The sequence below is a fragment of the Podarcis tiliguerta genome (assembly GCF_965153285.1).
Source record: "Podarcis tiliguerta genome assembly, chromosome: 14".
Taxonomy (NCBI): Eukaryota; Metazoa; Chordata; class Lepidosauria; order Squamata; family Lacertidae; genus Podarcis; species Podarcis tiliguerta.
In genome coordinates this window covers 36,409,022-36,427,995 of record NC_139547.1, presented here as the reverse complement: position 1 = coordinate 36,427,995, position 18,974 = coordinate 36,409,022, and the positions used below count along the sequence as shown (strand labels likewise).

The following is an 18,974-nucleotide window of genomic DNA, read 5'->3' as shown; positions in this document are numbered from 1 at the left end:
CCACATATGGGACAGGTGGTTGTCACTTTCTGTTTTTCCCTTAGCAATTGTTCTTCCTTCCTTAGGAAGGTCCCTCTCACATTTTGCAAACTCTGCTCCCCACCCGCATCCGGCTACAGTAAGGCTGTTTCTCCCCGTTCCCTTTGCCATTATTTGATGGGAGGCTAGTCCTCATGACCTTTTTAGCTAGAATTTGCTTTTACAACAGGAAAGAAAGGGGCTGGTAGAGAACAACCTCCAGTGTAGAAGGAACACAGGATTTCCTTTTCGTTATTATTATTATTAATTCCACATAGGCTGGGCTGGAGGGATGTCACAGGCGCAGATAAATTACAGCTCTCTCTCACACACAAAAACAGACAATAGGTAGTTACAAGCAATAATGGAGCTCATTGAAACAGTAGTGATAATAACTGAAAACATCTAAAAATGAGAGGCAGGTCCGTGAAGGTGGCATGGAATAAGGATTCGCCCCTCTGCACTCTGGACCCACTAGGAGGCTCATGGGCTTTCCAGGAGCGCCAGATTTGTCCTGCCAGTCTCCAACCCAGTCCTTGCATAGCTGCAGCACAGCACAAGAAAAGGAGAGCAGAGTCTCTTGGGGAAAGGGACGTCAGCCTTTGTCTGCCTTCCCTTCTCTGCCACAGACAAGCAGCAGCTGTCACTGCCGCCCATGCTAGTCCTGGAACCGGTTGAGAAGTTCGCACGTCTTCTTCTCCAGCAGTTCGTGGATCTTCTTGACCCGCTTATCATTGGCGGCCCGGATGTAGCTGTTGGGGTCGAGGACCGCCATGCCTTCCTGCACCTCGCCCATGATGATGAGGGGCCCGTCCTCAGTGGTCATGTTGGGGCAGGGGCAGTTCCAGTCCATATCTGTCAAGGTCACCTCCAGGTACTTGATGTTGAAGAATTTGAGGCCCATCTTCTCGTCCTTGAGGATGTCATCCAGGGCAAAGCGGGCAATGCCAGAATCCTGGTCCTCGATGATCTCCATCAGCCGTCCCACGATGGCGAAGTCGCTGCGGCAGAGGCTGGGCACCATCTTGCTCTTCAGGCGGCAGGCTTTGCACTGCAGTGTCTTGGGGAAGGGACAGACGTCCTCGCAGCTTTCCTTGCCGTCGAAGTTGTTCTCGTTGCCCTCGCAGCCGCCGTAGATGAAGGAGTGGCACTGCTTCATCAGGTGGTTGTAGGCCCAGCGGGGCTCCCAGTTCTTACAGGGGCCCTGCACGATGGGGAGAGTGCAGAGGTTGACGGCGTTATTGACACAGGCCAGTTGGCACTCTGCGTAGGTGTCGAAGTGGTTCTGGTTAGCCCCACAACCGCCATAGCGGAAAGTGGTGCACAAGCCTCTCTTGGAGTCAAAATGCCAGCGGACTTGGTAGGCCTCGCATTCCTGCTTGTCAGGTTCCTTCAGGCACTCGCCGGGCGGGAGCTGAGGAGGGCTAGATGCCTTCGGCTCCCCTCTGGAGTGCTCTCTCTTGACAACAGACAGCGGGAAGTCTGCCCGCAGGAGGCCGGCGGAGTTCCTGGCCGTGCAAGTGTAGATCCCGGCGTCCTCCGGCTGGGCGTTGTAGATGACCAGCTGGCCGATGTTGGTCACGACTACGTTGCCATACATCTGGTCGGGCCGCATGATGAAGTTTTCCTGGTGGTCGCTCTGCTTCTCCCACGTGATGTCGGGACGCGGCCGCCCACTCACATCGCAGTGAAAGCTGACCGTGCCCCCCACGTAGACCAACTGGTGGAAGGGGTTGTTGTAGAGGGCCGGGGGTATGGGCAGCTCACTGCCTGCGCCGGGCGTCGGGTGAGCCGTGGTCTCCATCGGCACCGGGCTGGTGTTGGGCCAGGTGAAAATGTACTTGCACGGCACCACGGCCAGGCTGATACCCCGGATGCAGGCCTCGGCGTCCATGTAGCACTTGTTGTAGTAGGTGAGTCCGTCGGAGGCGCAGGTGAAGTTGGGTTCCTTCTCGCACCTGTCCTTGCACTTGCAGACGGGCTGCCCGTCCCAGATGTCACAGTCGGAGCCCTGTTGCGTGCACACAAAGCTCTCGCATGTGGCTTCTTGCACCAGCTCCAGCGAGGAGAGGCTTCCGTCCGCATAGCGGGCTGCCACGCAGCTCCGCAGGCCACAGACGTTGGTGCAGCATTTCTCAAAGCCTTCGCAGTCCTGCAGAGGAGGAGGAGGAGCAGAACTTTTAGATTTGAGTGAATTGGCATCCTTTTTTCTACCAAACTAGGTGTGACAGGGCCTTTTCGGTGGTGGTTCCCCTGTTGTGGAATGCCCTCTGCTGTGAGGTGAGCCTGACTCCACCCATTAACTTTTGGGAAGAATTTTAAAACACACCTGTTCACAGAAGCATATCTGGTAGCTGAAGAATACTGTTCCTGGTAATCCTGAGATAAAATAGCTAAATTGGCAGAGCATGAGACTCTAATCTCAGGGTCGTGGGTTTGAGCCCCATGTTGGGCAAAAGATTCCTGCATTGCAGGGGGTTGGACTAGATCCTCGTGATCCCTTCCAACTTTACAATTATATGATAGCTGGATGGAAGTATGCTTTTAACTGCTATTGCTTTTAGAATGTTTTCAATTGTAAGTTTTAACATTTTAAGAATGTTTCTGCTTTGTTTTTAAGTTGTGTAGCTGTTTGCCACCCAGGGCTCCTTAGGGAGGAAGGTGGGGTATGAATTCAAATTCAATAAATAAATATGCATATAGGAAGCTGCCTTATACTGGAGTCCAACTTCAGCCCAACTAGTTCAGACAAGGATTTCAGACAGGGAACTATCCCAGCCCTGCCAGGGATTGAATCTGAGACCTTCTGCATGCAAAGCAGATGCTCTATTACGGAACTGCAGCCATTCTCAAGGCAGTTCCCACTCCACGGAAATAACAAAATATGCAAGAAATGGTGTCTCCTATAACAATTAAATCACATTAACAAATAGTTCACAACCAGAAGTTTAACAACAAAAAACCCTGCAACAGTGGTGTAGCGTGGGGGGTGCAGGGGGGGCCTGGCCGCACCGGGCGCAACATCTGGGGGTTAGGGTTAGGGGGCGCAAATCCACAGGTTAGGGGGCGCAAATCATCGGGTTAGGGGGCGCAAATTACTTGCCTTGCCCCGGGTGCTGACAACCCACGCTACGCCACTGCCCTGCAACTATTTAGCAGAGTAATCCTGTTGTTTTATTGGACAGCTGGTGAGTTTTAGCTGGATTTTTGTATTTGGGGGCTGGGTGGTGGTTTGGCTGGCTTCTTATTAATCAGTTATGTGTGGTTTTGTATCTTACTTTTATTCTGGAAGCCTTTATTATGCCTTTATTATGTGTGTGTGTAAGCAGTGAGTGCACACTAAGTGCAAAATGAAATCAGCTCCCATTAAAACAGCCTAACAATAAACAACAATTAATGTACTGTACAGCTTAAAATCAATAAAACAAACATAAAAAGCAAATAAAACAGATTCAGGGGCTTCATACACATAAACCAGGGCCCAATTTCATGGGTCAGGAGAAACCTGGGCAAATAAATTAATTCTATGCTGGAGCTGAGGGGACACTTCTGTGGTGGTTTTCAAAACCTTGCTGGCTCACTGCAGCCAGAGTGGTGTTGCGGTGCCTTTTCCTTCTCTAAATTGTGGCCATGATTTTTCTTAACCCCCACATTCCGCTTCTCCACAAGTTGTGGTAAATGGGAGGGAATTAGTTACACCAGCTGCAGGACTGGCATACTTGAGGGCCCCTTTGTGGGAGAATGAAGGTCAACAAAGACTTGCTGATTCTCATTTGCCCCCAAAGTGCCCTGTTTCCACACATATACGCACTACCACGGATACATCCACCCCTGTAGAAGGTCCCAGGTTAGGACTGGGAATGTCCCCTGCCTGGAACCCCTGGAGAGCGGCTGCCAGTCAGTGTCAACATTACTGAGCTGGATGGATTCAGTATAAGGCAGCTTATTTCGCTTTTGCGGGAAGACCATAGTAGTTCAGTCATAGCTCAACATCTGCTTTGTGTGCAGAAGGTCCCAGGTTCAAATTCTGGCCTCTCCCAAGTGCTGCTGGGGAAGATCCTTGCCTGAAAGGCTGAAGAGCCACTGCCAGCCAATGTAGAAATTACCGATCTAAATGGACCAATGGGCCTGATTCAGTATAAGGCAGCTCCTGAGGGTTTTCTGTGGGTGTGCCAGTGATGTTAAGTGCCTTTCTGCAGGGAAGCCTCCCGCTGTTGGCAGAGCAGCAGTTAAGCAGCATCTATTGGCCCCTCAGCTGACATTCATCTTGCTTTAGGATTGCGGCCTAAACCACAAACTCCTTGAAACAAGCAAGGAAGGAAAGGGCCTTGATGGAGTAAATCTCCACACACAAGGGGGATTAAAAAAATTCGAATATTGAGGCCCCTTCGGTTCCCACCCCCCACAACCTTTTAACACCTCAGTGAGAACTAGAGCAGGTTCAGGGATGAATTATTTGGCTCGAAGGGAGGGAAGTCTGTGGTCCAGAGAATGCTACCCATCTCCGGATGAGGCAGCATGGCTTGTCTAGGGCTGTCAGCACCTCCCTCTGGCATCCCATTGAAGCAAAAAAGCAAGGCAGAGAGAGCTCAGGAGAGGCTCAGACAGGAGAAGCATCTCCTGGCGAACTCCCAGCTTTTGCGGAAAGGGCCTTTTTCTTTTTTTAACCTCGTGAATCAACTCATGTGTGAGGGAGAACAAAATGGACGCCCCGGTAGTAGGCCGCTTCACCTGTGCTCTGCCCCTGTGTCTAAATACATAGCAGCCTGTGTAAGGCCCCATCTCCTCGGTGCAATTACAGCAGCAGCATGACTGTTTAAAAGTTATGTTTAAAAATCAGTGATAGTGATTTAAGCACATAGTTCAGATGGGGCCTACAGGCCTCCTCTGGGTTGTGACCATAGCTGTCAACTTTTCCCTTTTCTTGTGAGGAATCCTATTCAGAATAAGGGAATTTCCCTTAAAAAACGGGAAACGTTGACAGCTATGGTTGTGACCTAGCAGAAGCAGCATCCCAAAGTCTTCCTATATATGCCACTGTCAAGCAACCTGCCTCGAATACACACATCTACAGTGCAGGCTGGTCCATAAGGGTGAATGTGGCCCATCAATCTGAGCTTGCCTGAAGCCACCTGCCTGCATTCTTACTGCAACCAGTCCTGGGAGCTGTCCTGCCTGTCATCTTCCTCTTCCTTCCTGAGTCTCAGTGTTGTCACTGTAGAACTCAACAGGGAGGAGGAGGAAGAGGGGGACTAAACCAGAATTAGTGGCTCTGCTTGCAGTTTAATTCAGTTGGCTCTGGCTCCATTGACCCTTCAGTTCCCTTAACCAGGCCTGGGCAGTGGAGGACCTTGGAATCTCAAATTTCAGTGGTGCTTTGTGCAATGCCAAAATCTGCCCCTTTGCCTCCTGTTGCATTTCATTGTTGTGGCACCTGCCCCAGAAGCTCTGCACCCAGTGCAACTGAACCAGTCGCACTCCCCTAGATATGGCTTTGGCCTGGGGAACCTGTGGCCCTCCAGGTGTTGTCAGAATCCATCTCCCATCTTCCCATCGTTCAACAATGTTTGGAGGACCACAAGCCCCAACCATGCTCTAAGCTGTGAGGTACAATTTTACCTCTGAGGTACCTGTGCTCTTATCGGGGGGTGGGGTGGCATTGCTGCTTCCTTATCACATAAGAAGTTGCTTGACTGAAATTGATCCTGACTGGGGTGGGGATGGGGGAACCAGTTTACCACTTTGAGTAAAAAATATTTTTTGGGGGCGGTCTCTCACACAAGGGAGTGAGAGGAAGGGAGGGATTAATTGCAAAGAATCTTTCAACTCCCTTCCCAGACAAAAACGAGGTAGCACAGCCACAATTTGACAAAGCTGATTGACTGATTTCTATACCGCTTAATATGTTAAAAAATATTTCTAAGCGGTTTATAGAAAACTGAAGCCACAACAGACAACTTAATCAAAAGATTACAAAAATAAACAGCTGCATATAAAAATTAATAGAAAGTTACTAATATATTTTTAAAATCAGCATCAGTTCATTTTCCTTCTGACACACCCTCCCTCTCAGCCTCCAGCTTCTCACCCAGGGTCCAAACAAACTCTCAGATCATCCAGGAAAGTATTACAGGGAGAAGAGTTCCTGGAAACAGCAGACATCACCCTAGTCTCTCACTCTATACTTGCTTTCTGTAGGCAGGTGGATGGCACCTTCTCTGCCTACCCAAAGCTGTGTCCCATTCAGCTGTACTCTCCACACCCAGTTCCAGGTACAGTAGGTTTGCCGAGTTTCCCAGGAGGTCCAAAGTTTGGGAAGAAGGTCCCCACCTCCGCTCACATCCTCTGTCCTCTCTTTCTCCTCCTCCAGTTGCCATCACATATGCAAATATATAAATTTCCAGTTATGCGGGGGACTAATAAGAGAGATGGATGGCAAAAGCAGAGGATGGGGCTTAACCAAGTATTTGAGGGTGGGTGTTAAAGTCAGAGTCAGGGAGGATCCTATTCTGGTTTCCTAGCAACCGCTTGCACCTCCCAAGGAAGGAAGGACCACTTCACACAAGAAAGACTTTCCTACATGGAAACATATTGTGTGTTGTTTCCTATGTGATGGTTTATACTGTGTCATATTAGGAGTGGGGAGATGCGGGTTCAAATCCTCACTCAGCTGACTGGGTGACCCTTGAGTCTCTCTCTCTCTCTCTCTCTCTCTCTCTCTCTCTCGCTCTCTGTCAGTCTAGCCTCCCTTACAGGATTGTTGTGAGGATAAAGGGAGGGAGGAGCAAGAAAGCATCATGTGTGCTGCCTTGAGCTCCTTAATGGTTTCAAATGTAATAATGAAAATGATGACGATGCATGGAATTCTCCCCATGGAAGTGATGTAGGGGCTTCCATTCCCTCAGCAGCAATTACCATTCCCATCTGTCAGTGGCGACTGCTCCATTCGCATGAATGGGCACAGCTCCATTAGGGAGAACAGGGAACTGCCTCACCAACCTATGTCTGCCCACCCAACTTGCCTGCCTTCTTTGAATCAGATAATTGTAGAGTTGGAAGGGGTCATCTAGTCCAACCCCCTGCAATGCAAGAATCTCAACAAAAGCATCCATGGCAAATGGCCATCTAACTTCCACTTAAAAACCTCAAAGGAAGGAGAGTCCACTCCCCTATCAAACTGCTCTTACTGTCAGAAAGTTCTTCCTGATGTTTAGTCGGAATCTCCTTTCTTGTAACTTGAAGTTCATGTCCCTCCAGAGCAGGACAAAACAGGCTTGCTCCATCTTCCATGTGACAGCCCTTAAGATATTGGAAGATGGCTATCATATCTCCTCTCAGTCGCCTCTTTCCCACTGTTCCTCTTACTTAGAACCAATCTAGGGGGTCGTACTGCCTATCAGCTTCCTGAGTCTCAGTATTGCCCTTGTAAAACTCAGCAGAGGAGAGGGTAGGGTGGGGTGGGGTGCATGAGAGAATTATTTGGCACTGCCTATCATTGGCTCGGGCTCCACCTACCATTCGCCTCTCTGCTCTCCACCCCACCAGTCCCAAGGGGCATTGGCACTATGCTCACCTGTGCTGTACTAACAACACCAGTGATATGTCTACTTGCCATGCCAGCGCCACCTGTCCTGGGGCAATGCAAGTGTGAGAAAGAGCCACAACGTTGGCTTCTTCCACATGTCTCAGGAGTGTGGGAATGAGGCACACTGTAGCAACTTCCACACTTGATGGAGTACCGTTAGATACTGCCCTTGGACTGTGTGGTTTACAAAGCAACTTCCTTTACTCCTTGAGCCGCCTGGCTCATTCTGAGTTATGCATATACCTACTATCATGCACGCAGGCACCCACGTACACTGCAGGCTGCATACAGATAAGGTGCAGAAGTTCCCATGACCCTGGCTGTTCACATGGAGGAGAAAAAGGGACAGTGCGAACCAGCCTTTTGGCTTAGTCCTAAGGCTGAGCAAAATGTTACAGTTTCCCAAACTGGAATGTATTTATGCACACATTCAGGAGCATTGGCTCCTCCACTGCCCACCCCCTTGGAAATGCAGCATTTGCTCAAGGATGACCCAAGATATGATCTCCTTCTTGGAGGTACACCAAAAGCTGTCTTACTCAGACCATCTAGCTCAGCTTTGTCTAAAACCGGCCCCCATACAGGATAATTTCCCAGCCCAACTTGAAGATGTTGGAGAACTGAACCAGAGTTCTTTGGTGTGCAAATATGTGCCCTGTCACTGAGCCATGACAGATTAGCACTGGGGAGTTCTCTTGTGCAAATATTATTTGCGCTCATCTGAAGCTCCTAAGAGTTTCTTTGCACATAAGAGTTCTGTGGTTGATTGTGCCCCATGGGTCAGAACTGTTTCTCTCTCCCATTCTGCCATCCTTACTGGCACCCAAAAACCTGTCACCACTTCGGGAGTCAGTCCCCCCTGTACTGCTCCAGGGGCACAACATATCGTTAGGTGAAGAAGGGGTACTACTTGCCCCAATGACTTGATTAGACACCCCTATTTCTGTGACCCATCTAGACTAAAGGACATCCTGCATCTGGGAATTGCGCGTGAGAGAAGGTGCGCAAAAATAAAAATTAAAAAATGGAGGGAGAATTGATTACAGCTGCAACTTTTATACCCAGGCACATTGATGTTTTGAGTTTTATGCAAAAGAGGGAAGGTGTGTAGCTTCCGAAAAGAAATGGAAAAATAATCCTAAAATGATGTAGGCTTATTAGCCTAACAATCTGCAGTATCTCTGAAGCATCCAGAGAAGCAAATAAAATAGATCCTCTGAGCATGTACAGAGTGCCGAGTAAATGCAGGCACCGTCCCTTTGCCCTTGCTGGCAGAGAGGAGGAACATAGGAAGCTGCTGAATTCTGAGTCAGACCACTGGGTCTATCAAGACCCTCCTGTATCTCAGATAGGGTTCTTTCCAGACCTCTTAACAGAAGGTCTTAGAAAACAAAAACGAAAAAACTCGAGGGAAGCCAGATTCTCAGCTGCACCATAAAGTTTATTGAGCATATAAAGCTGCCTGATGCTGTGTCAGGTCATTGGTCTGTCTAGGACAGCACTGTCCACTCTGACTGGCAGTGGTCTCAGCAGAGTTGGGAATGAACGATGCCTATCGGGGACTGTTTTAACTGGAAACGCCAGGGGCCGATCCTCAGACCTTCTGCACTACAAACCAGGGAAGGGCTGTGGCTCAAGGGCAGAGCATCTATCTGCTTTACATGCAGGTGGTCCCAGGTTGAATCCCGAGAAATCCTGAATGCAAGGGAGCCACTCCTGCGCTTTTCAGATGAGGCACCTTCCTAAGCCTCCCTCGGTGACAAACCCTCGAGCGATGCGACCTCCCGGGCTGAGCTATTACTCTTTTGCCATAGAAGGGCATTTCACCCGAGGGGAGCACAGCACCACCCCCTGCTGGCTAGGCCCGGAACTGCGCGCCGAAGCTCTCGCAAAGCGGGTGGGCGAGAGAGCGAGAGAGCTCACCTACAGCGTCCCCGACTCACCTGATCGGCCTGGCACTCCCTCTCGCAGGTGCTCTGCGCATCCACCCACAGGTTGGGGTTCAGCTGGTTGGGGCACACCCCTAGGTGGCTCATCCTGATTGGCTGCAGGCTGGCCCCTTCTGCCAGGAGAGACAGCAGAGACAGGATGAGTGAAGGCAGCATGGGGTCGCGAAGGTGCTGCTCCCCTCCGAGCCGTCGCTGGCCGCCCTCTCGCTTCGAGCCCTTCCCGAGGAAAGTCCAAAAAGGCATCCAGCCGCGCCACCAAGCTCCTGCCAGCCACTGCTGCGCCTCCTTCCTTTTTTTGTGTGTGTTCCCCCACCCCCAAAACCCAGGAAGAGTCTTCCACTTTTGCCTTGGTGTGATAGACAAAACAATCACATTTGCAAGGAGGCTGCGGGGGGGGGGGGGGAGAGAGAGAGAAAGAGAGAGTGGGGAGAGGAAGGTGAAGGGAAGGGAGGAGGAGGAGGGGGAAATAACAAGAAACCAAAGAAAGCTCTTCTTTTTTCCCTCCCCTCCGCTCTCACACCCCCCAGCACACACTCCTCATTTTATCGCCTGTCCTGGACGTGCCAGTGTCCATTCTGCCTTCTCCCACTAGCAGCCAGACACGAGGCCTTCCAAAAAGCAGCATCACTTAAAGCGCAGCCATCGAAAGGTCCATGTTTCACCACCAAATGGGGCTCCCAGTCTCTTCCCTCGAACTTCATCCAGTTGTGGGGTTCGCCCTCTTACTCCTCTTCTCTTTACTCAATGCGTTCTCTTCCAGTTTCTTTTTCTAAATAAAAAGAATAAAATCCAGGCAGGCCCAGGGGCAAATGGAAAGGTGCTGGATCTTTTGGAGCCAGCAGGCCAGAGGCTAAGGGGAAGAAGGTTCTCTAGCAAAGGAAGATGGCTTGGTGAACAACCTTGAGGAGAGAGAAAGAGCGAGCGAGCACATCAACAGGGAAATTAAGTTCCTGGGTCAGGGAGGAACAGAGTTATAAAGCGGCTCTCCCGGGTGTGTGTCTGGGGTGAGCAGAAAAAGAGAGGCGAGGAGGGGGGTGTAACCGGAATCTCCTCCCCTCTCACCGATGGGCTGGGAGTTTGGAATGGAAAAGCGACTGACCTCAGACGCTAACCCTGTCTGGGTTGATCGACTGGGCAAACACTCGGAGGAGATCAAAGGGGGGGTGGGGGGAGAAGAGAGAGAGAGGGAGCTGCAGAGCCTTCCAAAACCGAGAGACAGACACCACCGAGACCCACCAAGTGGGGGGAATTCTTTCAGAATGAGAGAACATCCCAAAGGCCTCTTGGCCACTGGCGGCGATGCTGACCATACCAGGCCTCCAAGGGCCCGGGCAAGCCCAGACCTCTTCCACAGGGCATTTTGGAGACTGGGTTCTCCCCAAATTGCCTCTCTTTCCTTTAAAAGGTGAGCAATTCAGGCAGCCGTAATCTGCAGCCGCAGCAAGAGGCAGGTGGGCTGAGGTGACGGCAGGTGATATATGATCAAAGAGGCTGGAATGGAAGTTTGAAAGCCTACTAGAAGAGGCCCAGCATGGATACCTGGGAATCACTCTGTATTTTATTTTTCTGTACATTTATATCCCATCTTTCCTCCAAAGAGCTTAAGGTGGTGAAGATCGTTCTCTTTCCCCGTTCCATCCTTTGTTGCAACGCTTGAGGTAGGTTAGGCAGACAGACTGGAACTGACCTAAGGTAACTCAGCAAGCTCCATGGCTTGGTTGGGATTTGAACCCTGGTCCCCCAGGTCCTAGTCTAACACACTAACCACTACACCACTACACCACACTGGCTCTCTAGAAGGGCCTGTATCGAGGCCAAAGGTAAAGGTAAAGGGACCCCTGACCATTAGGTCCAGTTGTGACTGACTCTGGGGTTGCAGCACTCATCTTGCTTTACTGGCTGAGGGAGCCAGTAAAAAGTTGGGATAGGAACATAAGAATCTGCCTTATTCCAAGACCAAGTTAGTCCATCTAGCGCAGTATTGTCTACACTGACCTGCAGCAGCTTGCAAACCAGATGCCCTCCCTTCATTTCAGCTCATCTTTAGTTTAAAGCAGGGGTGGGAAACCTGCGGCCCTCCAGATGTTTTTGGACTACAGCTGCCATCATCCCTGACCACTGAGCATGCTGGCTGGGACTGATTCGCTATGCTAAGCATGTCTGTTAACTGCACCATCCTAGCAACACATTTGCGACAGAGTTCTGTTTCCTGTGCTAAGCCAGGCTGGGCAAGTTACAGCTGATTTATGTGAAAATGTTCATCCACTTTGCAGGGGATCATGAAGAGTACATCTAGGTCAGGATTCAGTACTGGAACTTACTCACCTAGAAATCTGTTTAAATGCCAGGGGTCCACTCTCCAGTACTGTATTCAAAGCAACAGGAAGTTCATCTGAGCATGTACAGAGTGCTTCTCTCTGGCTAGCCATGAACTGCAAGCAAAACTCTCCTACCCAGCTACAACTCCCAGCATGCTTCAGAAACTACAGTTCTCAGGATAGGATTTTGGGGGAGGACGGACGTCATGTGCTTTAAACATGGTACAGTCATACCTTGGTTCTCAAACAGAATCTGTTCTGGAAGTCCGTTCGACTTCCAAAAACATTAGAAAACCAAGACGTGGCTTCTGATTGGCTGCAGGAGCTTCCTGTACTCAATCGGAAGCTGCGCTGGACATTCTGCTTCCAAAATACATTCGCAAACTGGAACACTCACTTCTGGGTTTCCAGTGTTTGGGAGCCAAAACGTTCGAGAACTAAGCTGTTCGAAAACCAAGGTATGACTGCATGCGCATAGTCATGGGCGTTTGACTCTTTGATGAACATCCCAGCTAGACACATGAAGCTGAGATTACCTGTCATAGCACCCTTCACCAAAGGTTAGGGCAGCACAGGATTACTGAGCTTGACAAGGCCATTGCCAGAAAAGGGTTGCTGCAAGACTCACTTTTACCTTGGCTGCCTTTTGATAGCAACATCTCCCGTTGCCACTTCACCCAGAAGACTTTAAGATTCGGCCTTCGGCAGCCAACGACAGCCACCTCAGCACAGCTTAAACCCTGCATGTACTGTTCTTCTTAGCCACAACAAGGGTGCTCAAGCACCACTGAAGGCCTTTTAAAAAAATGAAAAGACTGCTTTGTTTATAACTAGGGTTGAACTATTTATCGGATCTGTCTCTCTCCTTAATACAAGAACTCATGGTCATCTGATCGAGTTGAAGGCTGGGGGATTCAGGACAGACAACTTTAAAGGGTGGTCAGATAAATTCATGGAGGACAAGGCTATCACCTTGTAGGAGAGGTAAAATACCAGTTCCTGGGGGGATCAAGAGAGCTATTGTGCTCCAATCAGAATGCTGGACTAGATAGGCATACATAGATGGTCTGATGCAGCAGGGCTCTTCTCCCCTGTCAGGATCATAGGAAGCTGCCTTATGTTGAGTCTGGCTGCTGGTCCATCTAGCTCAATATTGTCAACTAACTGGCAAAGGATCTCCAAGGTCTCAGGGAGTCAGTCTCTCCCAGCCCTAATTGGAGATGCCTGAAATGAAATCTAGGACTTTCTGCATGCAAAGCTCTACCGTTCTGCTGCTGAGCTCACTGTAATTGTAACACCATTTTTTTGTTTATGATTTTTATTCAAGAACTGACAAAGATGTGAGTAGCAGGCACCTTCTTAGGAGAGTCATTTTCTCTCTCTCATTCACACACACACACACACACACAGCAGGATGCCTCTTCTAAAATGGTGTCACATTGCAACAGGGTTGACACATGATCCAAAAACAAAGAAAACACAAGCCAACTACCTTGGTATTTTTCTACTCCTATGTTGGATTTTTTTGCTGGGTTTTTTGCCCCGGGTGAAACCTCCAGAAGGGCACCACTGAAGCTCCCAGCGTGTGTGTATGTACGCAAATGTGAGGTTGGGGTTTTTTGTTGTTGTTTTTTGCCAAACTGGGTCTTTGACCGGGGAGAAATAAAGCCTAGGTTTGCCCCTCATTTGATCAATCAACTGAAAACCATACAATTAATCCACTAAATTTTCTTCAAGTTGCCAGTACCCCCTGCGTTCAACAATTTTACTCCACCTTTCAATCTGGGCTGTGTATTCAGACTTAAAACGCACCCGAGTCGCTCATTTAGAAATTAGTTCCAAGTTAATCATGACTAAAGAAGGAAGGTACTGTCAATTCTAGTTCACCCATTTTCCCATTTTCCCAGTCTTAAATTCAGTTCCCCGCACTTTGCATCAATTCGCACATTCACAAACACACAAGGTTTTTCATGCTCATGAAAATTCATTGACGTTTTACTGCAAATTTCTCTCAATTAACAAATTTTTAATGCAATGTTGCCTATTATGCACATTTTTGCAATGCTATTTCCACAGTGTATTGCACTTCTGTATTTTCTTTTTTTACTAATATATGTATTCTTGTGCACACTTTACCCCCTCAATGTGCAGCTTCTTATACATTACTCTGACCATACATTGTTTCAGAACGTGAGAATTTGGTAGGTTCACCTTTAAATGCAAACTGAATTGAATTTCTTCCTCATCCCTAGAGATGTTTAACTTATCTCATGTATAAAAGGGGGAGTTAATTTCAACTAACTTAGCCTGGATAAATACCTTAACCAGCCTAGCATTCCAGTGCTTAGATTATTAAGGGGGTGGGAATTAGGGAAGTCCTTAATTAAATAATCAAATTCCACATTTACTCTCCCCAGGTTTCACCAAATCACCCTGTTCCCACCTCCTGAAATTCATAGCTAAAGGACCAGAAAATGTAAGAGACTGTGATGAACTGCAGCATTGTCCAAGGGCTTTGCGAAAAACTATGCACCCAAAATGCCTCCAAAGAAGGGGTCAGGAGGGTTTCACAGGGGAAATTCTACCCTGGGAATATCTTTTGCAGGCACCATCTCAAAAAAAGAAGACTCAAGGCAGCTTACAAAAAAAGATACATAAAATATACAAAATTTAAAATAAAAACAGCAAAAATATTATCTATAAATACAAAAAAGAGCGCACCTCTAACTTTTCCTACTACATAAAAGCTGACACAATCAACTTAATCACAATGCGCAATCAATAACCAAAAACCATCATATAAACATAGGAATTAATTTGCCTTACACTGAGTCAAACCATCGGATCTATTTTAGCTCAGTACTTTCTACACTGACTGGCAGCCGCTATCCAGGGTCTTGCCCAGCTCTGCCTGAAGAGAGATGCCCAGGGATTGAACCTGGGATCTTCTCCATGCAAGACAGATGCGATGCTACTGAGTTATGCCAAGGCTATTAGATGGACCCCGCTGAATGGATTGTCCCAATGGTCCAGCTAGCAGCATCGCCTTTCCATCAGTAACCAGTCAGATGCCTCTTGCAAGCACACAAGCCGGTCCTATAATCTACAGCCTGCTCTTCAGTTTGTGCCTCTGAACTTGGGGATTGGACATCGTTACAGGCTGGGAGGACTAGTTTGAGTGTCATCTTTGGGGTCACTTCAAGCCAGCAGAAGGAGAAACCTGCTGAAATGGTCACACCAGTCTGTTTTCTTAATGGCCCTAACCAAGTCCCATTTGCATGACTAAAGAGTTGGCCGAGTACATATGTGTTGCCATAGGAATGACTAGCTAGTGATGCTTTCCAAAGGGAGCAGGTCTTCCCTCCTCTCACCTGGCTGGAGAACAACTTGACTTGCTCTCCATACCGATTCCAAGACTATGACTTTGGGACCATCTCACTCCCAAAACCTAAGAGGTGGGGGAGCAAGATCTGGTTGATGTGCTGTGAGCCCTTCCATCTTATGCTCGGCTTATATATTTGTGTGTAAATAAAACCACATAATCACAAAGGCGCTTCCTTCTCCAGTGACTTCCATTCTAAGGAAGCCAAGTCTGAGGTATACGCCAGCACCCCTGAAATTTCTCGGCACTCCGAGATTGGCGTGCACACAGGAATATGGTTGACAGCCATTGATAGTCGTACCTCCATGAATTTAGCTAATAGGAGTAAACTGGAAAAGGACCAGGGTTCAAATTGCAACTCACTGGGCAACTTGGGGCCAGGCAACATCTCTCAGCCTAAAGCAGCTCACAGGGTTGTTGTGAAGATAAAATGGGAAGAACTTCATATGCCACCTTGAGCTGCTTGCAGGAAAAGTGGGACATCCTTGAAACGACAGATAGCATATGTCTGTCTGTCTCTCATCAAGAGAGCTGCTGCTAATTTAAATCAAAGGCGTCATATTTACAGCTGGGTTCCTTCCAGACCCCTGGGAAAGTAGCAATATAGCCTGCTAAGGGATTGGGGACAGAGCTGCCTGGGAAAGCCTGTTGTTGGCTGCTGTTAAGCTTCTAAAGAGCTGTGATGGAAAAAGAAAAAGAAAGTCTAGCACTACATATAACAGTTGGTAGAGCTAAAATAAATCCCCAGGGAGAAGTGTGTGTGCTGTCTGTTGCTAGGAAGAGTTATCAGCCAACAAAACAGCTTCAACGTACCTGCCGGTTGGAGATTCAGCTTTGCTCCATTGCAAAGTTGATGCCTCTCCCTCCCCCCCCCCCCCCGTTTTCATGTCTCAGCTGCAGAGGGCCAGAGAATGACTTTTGTTCTGGGAGTCTCCTGTTTAAAGAAGTGGCTTATGGAAAGCACCAATGTCCTCCTGTTAATGGGACCAGACTGGAGGATTGCACACAAAAGCCTCACTGCCAGCAAACACTGGGGGTGATTCTGCATGCATGCATCCACACTTGCAGGTTCATTCTGACTACAGCTTCTTTTTTTGGAGTCGTACAGTGGTAGTATAGTAGTACAGTGGAACGCGGGTGGCACTGTGGGTTAAACCACAGAGCCTAGGACTTGCTGATCAGAAGGTCAGCGGTTCGAATCCTCGCGACGGGGTGAGCTCCCGTTGCTCAGTCCCTGCTCCTGCCCACCTAGCAGTTCAAAAGCACATCAAAGTGCAAGTAGATAAATAGGTATCGCTCCGGCGGGAAGGTAAACGGCGTTTCCATGCGCTGCTCTGGTTTGCCAGAAGCGGCTTAGTCTTGTTGGCCACATGACCCGGAAGCTGGACGCCGGCTCCTTCAGCCAATAAAGCGAGATGAGCGCTGCAACCCCAGAGTTGGTCACGACTGGACCTAATGGTCAGGGGTCCCTTTACCTTTACCTTTACAGTGGTACCTTGGGTTACATACACTTCAGGTTACATACGCTTCAGGTTACACACTCCGCTAACCCAGAAATAGTACCTTGGGTTAAGAACTTTGCTTCAGGATGAGAACAGAAATCGTGCTCCAGCGGCGTGGTGGCAGCAGGAGGCCCCATTACCTAAAGTGGTGCTTCAGGTTAAGAACAGTTTCAGGTTAAGAACGGACCTCTGGAACGAATTAAGTACTTAACCCAAGGTACCACTGTAATAGGGACAGCCCTAGTGCAAAGTGTGTCTTGAATGCATTCTGTGAAAAAAAAGGGACAATTGGAAGCCTGAGCCCATATTCCATGACATGCATTAATTACACAAATTTATTTAATTTACACACCTCAAAATAAGTTTATTGTACTAGTCAAAGGCCATGACAATTCTATACAATCCCAATTGGTTTAAAATATAATTTAGCCACCTGCAAATAAAAGCAGTAGAGAGGCAGTGGAAGATATCCAGTAACAGGGATGCCGCCGCGTCTACACTACTGAGTGGCAACTAAATCCTCTGAATCCCCATTACAGTTTATGGCTATTTTATCCAATTCCTTCTTCCTGATCTTTTTTGCCGCCAGAGCAAAAATGGCCACCTTATGTGTCACCAATGCATTGTTGTCACTCAACCTCCAAATTTGCACAGCTGCATTCGTTTCCCTTTCCTTTTAAAAGCATTTTTCATCATTTGTTCTGCTTCTGCAAGAGATAGAGGAGAAGCAGAGAGCAGAGCTTTAAGCCACTGAAACCCCACTCCCTGATCTGATTCAGCAATCCCTCTGAGCTTCTGAGATTTTGCCAGAAAGCACTAATGTGTGCACACACATGAACAATAAGAGCTAGAAACTTGACTTCTTAATCAAGGAAGAGCAGAGATTCTTGGGGACCTAAATATGACACCCAATAGCATATTCTGTTCTTGTGCAGAGACAGAGCATACAGGACCAGCCATAGAGCAAATGATGGCCCAGGTGAGATGCATCTTTCACAAGCACACACTCCATCATTCGTACAACTTTTTGAACTCTTTCATTTTTAAAATTGCATTTTCAGGCTTGGATGCATGATTTGTGCAAGTGGCTTATCTCTGTCATTTAAGATGATGAGATCCTAGTGTGCAAATATCTCTCTCTCTCTCTCTCTCTCTCTCTCTCTCTCTCTCACACACACACACACACACACACACACACAGTTTGTCGAGCAGGCAGCCACATCGTAAATTTTCCCACGAATCAAAAAACACACAAAGCATTAATGCAATGCTGCCCTTGTGGGTCAAACAAAGGTTTGTACTATTTTTGTTTCAGCTGTTGAGTAAATAGTTGACCAGAGAGTCCTTGATAGGATTCCCCCGAGTTTGGCAGCCAAGGCGGGCACCTGAGTCGCCTGTCCCTCAATCTGTCCCTGACAACATACAGATAGCTATGGCAGCGTCAAACCCAAGTAGAAGGCTTTGGCAGCAGAAAGCAGCCTTTGCCAACTTGGTGCCCTGCAAGTATTTTGGACCACAATCCTCATCGCTCCTGACTATTGACAATGCTGGCTGGGGCTGATGGGAGTTGGAGTGACGGCATCTGGCGGGCTATCGGTTCCCAATTCCTGCTCAAGAGAGTTTTTCAAACACACGCACTCCAGAGTGCAAAGAAAAGGAGGATTTTGCCAGATTCAAAGCTCTCAGGCTGGAAGCTGAATACATTAGCGATGGGTAAGTCAGACTAAAATTACTGTTGAGAACTTCCCTAAGCAAAAAACCACGCAGATTTGTGAGAAAGGTGCTTGGTTTGTCTTCATCAAGCTTCTCAGTGGTGAGAGACACTCTGAACATGTTTAGAGACCACCTGCTTTGGGCTCGGGGGGGGGGTAGAGGAGGAGGAGGAGGAGGAGGAAGGGAGAAATACAGCAATTTGAGAGGAGGACCTGAAATTGCAGACTTGCCAAAGTTGAGTGGTGTCAGCCCGATGGGCCCCATGTACAGTGGTACCTCAGGTTACGTACGCTTCATGTTACAGATGCTTCAGGTTACAGACTCTGCTAACCCAGAAATAGTACCTCGGGTTAAGAGCTTCAGGATGAGAACTGAAATCATGCTCCGATGGCACGGCAGCAGCAGGAAGGCCCCATTAGCTAAAGTGGTGCTTCAGGTTAAGAACAGTTTCAGGTTAAGAACGGACCTCTGGAATGAATTAAGTACTTAACCTGAGGTACCACTGTA

The 18,974-nt window shown here is 48.3% G+C and overlaps 1 protein-coding gene across 1 annotated transcript; it reads right to left on the bottom strand.

Moving 5' to 3' along the window:
* Nucleotides 1–259: 259 nt before the first annotated feature.
* Nucleotides 260–10,594, bottom strand: WFIKKN1 (WAP, follistatin/kazal, immunoglobulin, kunitz and netrin domain containing 1). The gene is made up of 2 exons (XM_083412443.1): nt 9,547–10,594; nt 260–2,170 (listed from the first exon to the last, which is right to left on the bottom strand). Exons 1-2 carry the CDS (start codon nt 9,793–9,795, stop codon nt 677–679), a joined length of 1,743 nt encoding a protein of 580 aa, XP_083268569.1. The 5' UTR covers nt 9,796–10,594; the 3' UTR covers nt 260–676.
* Between the last annotated feature and the right edge of the window lie 8,380 nt (nt 10,595–18,974).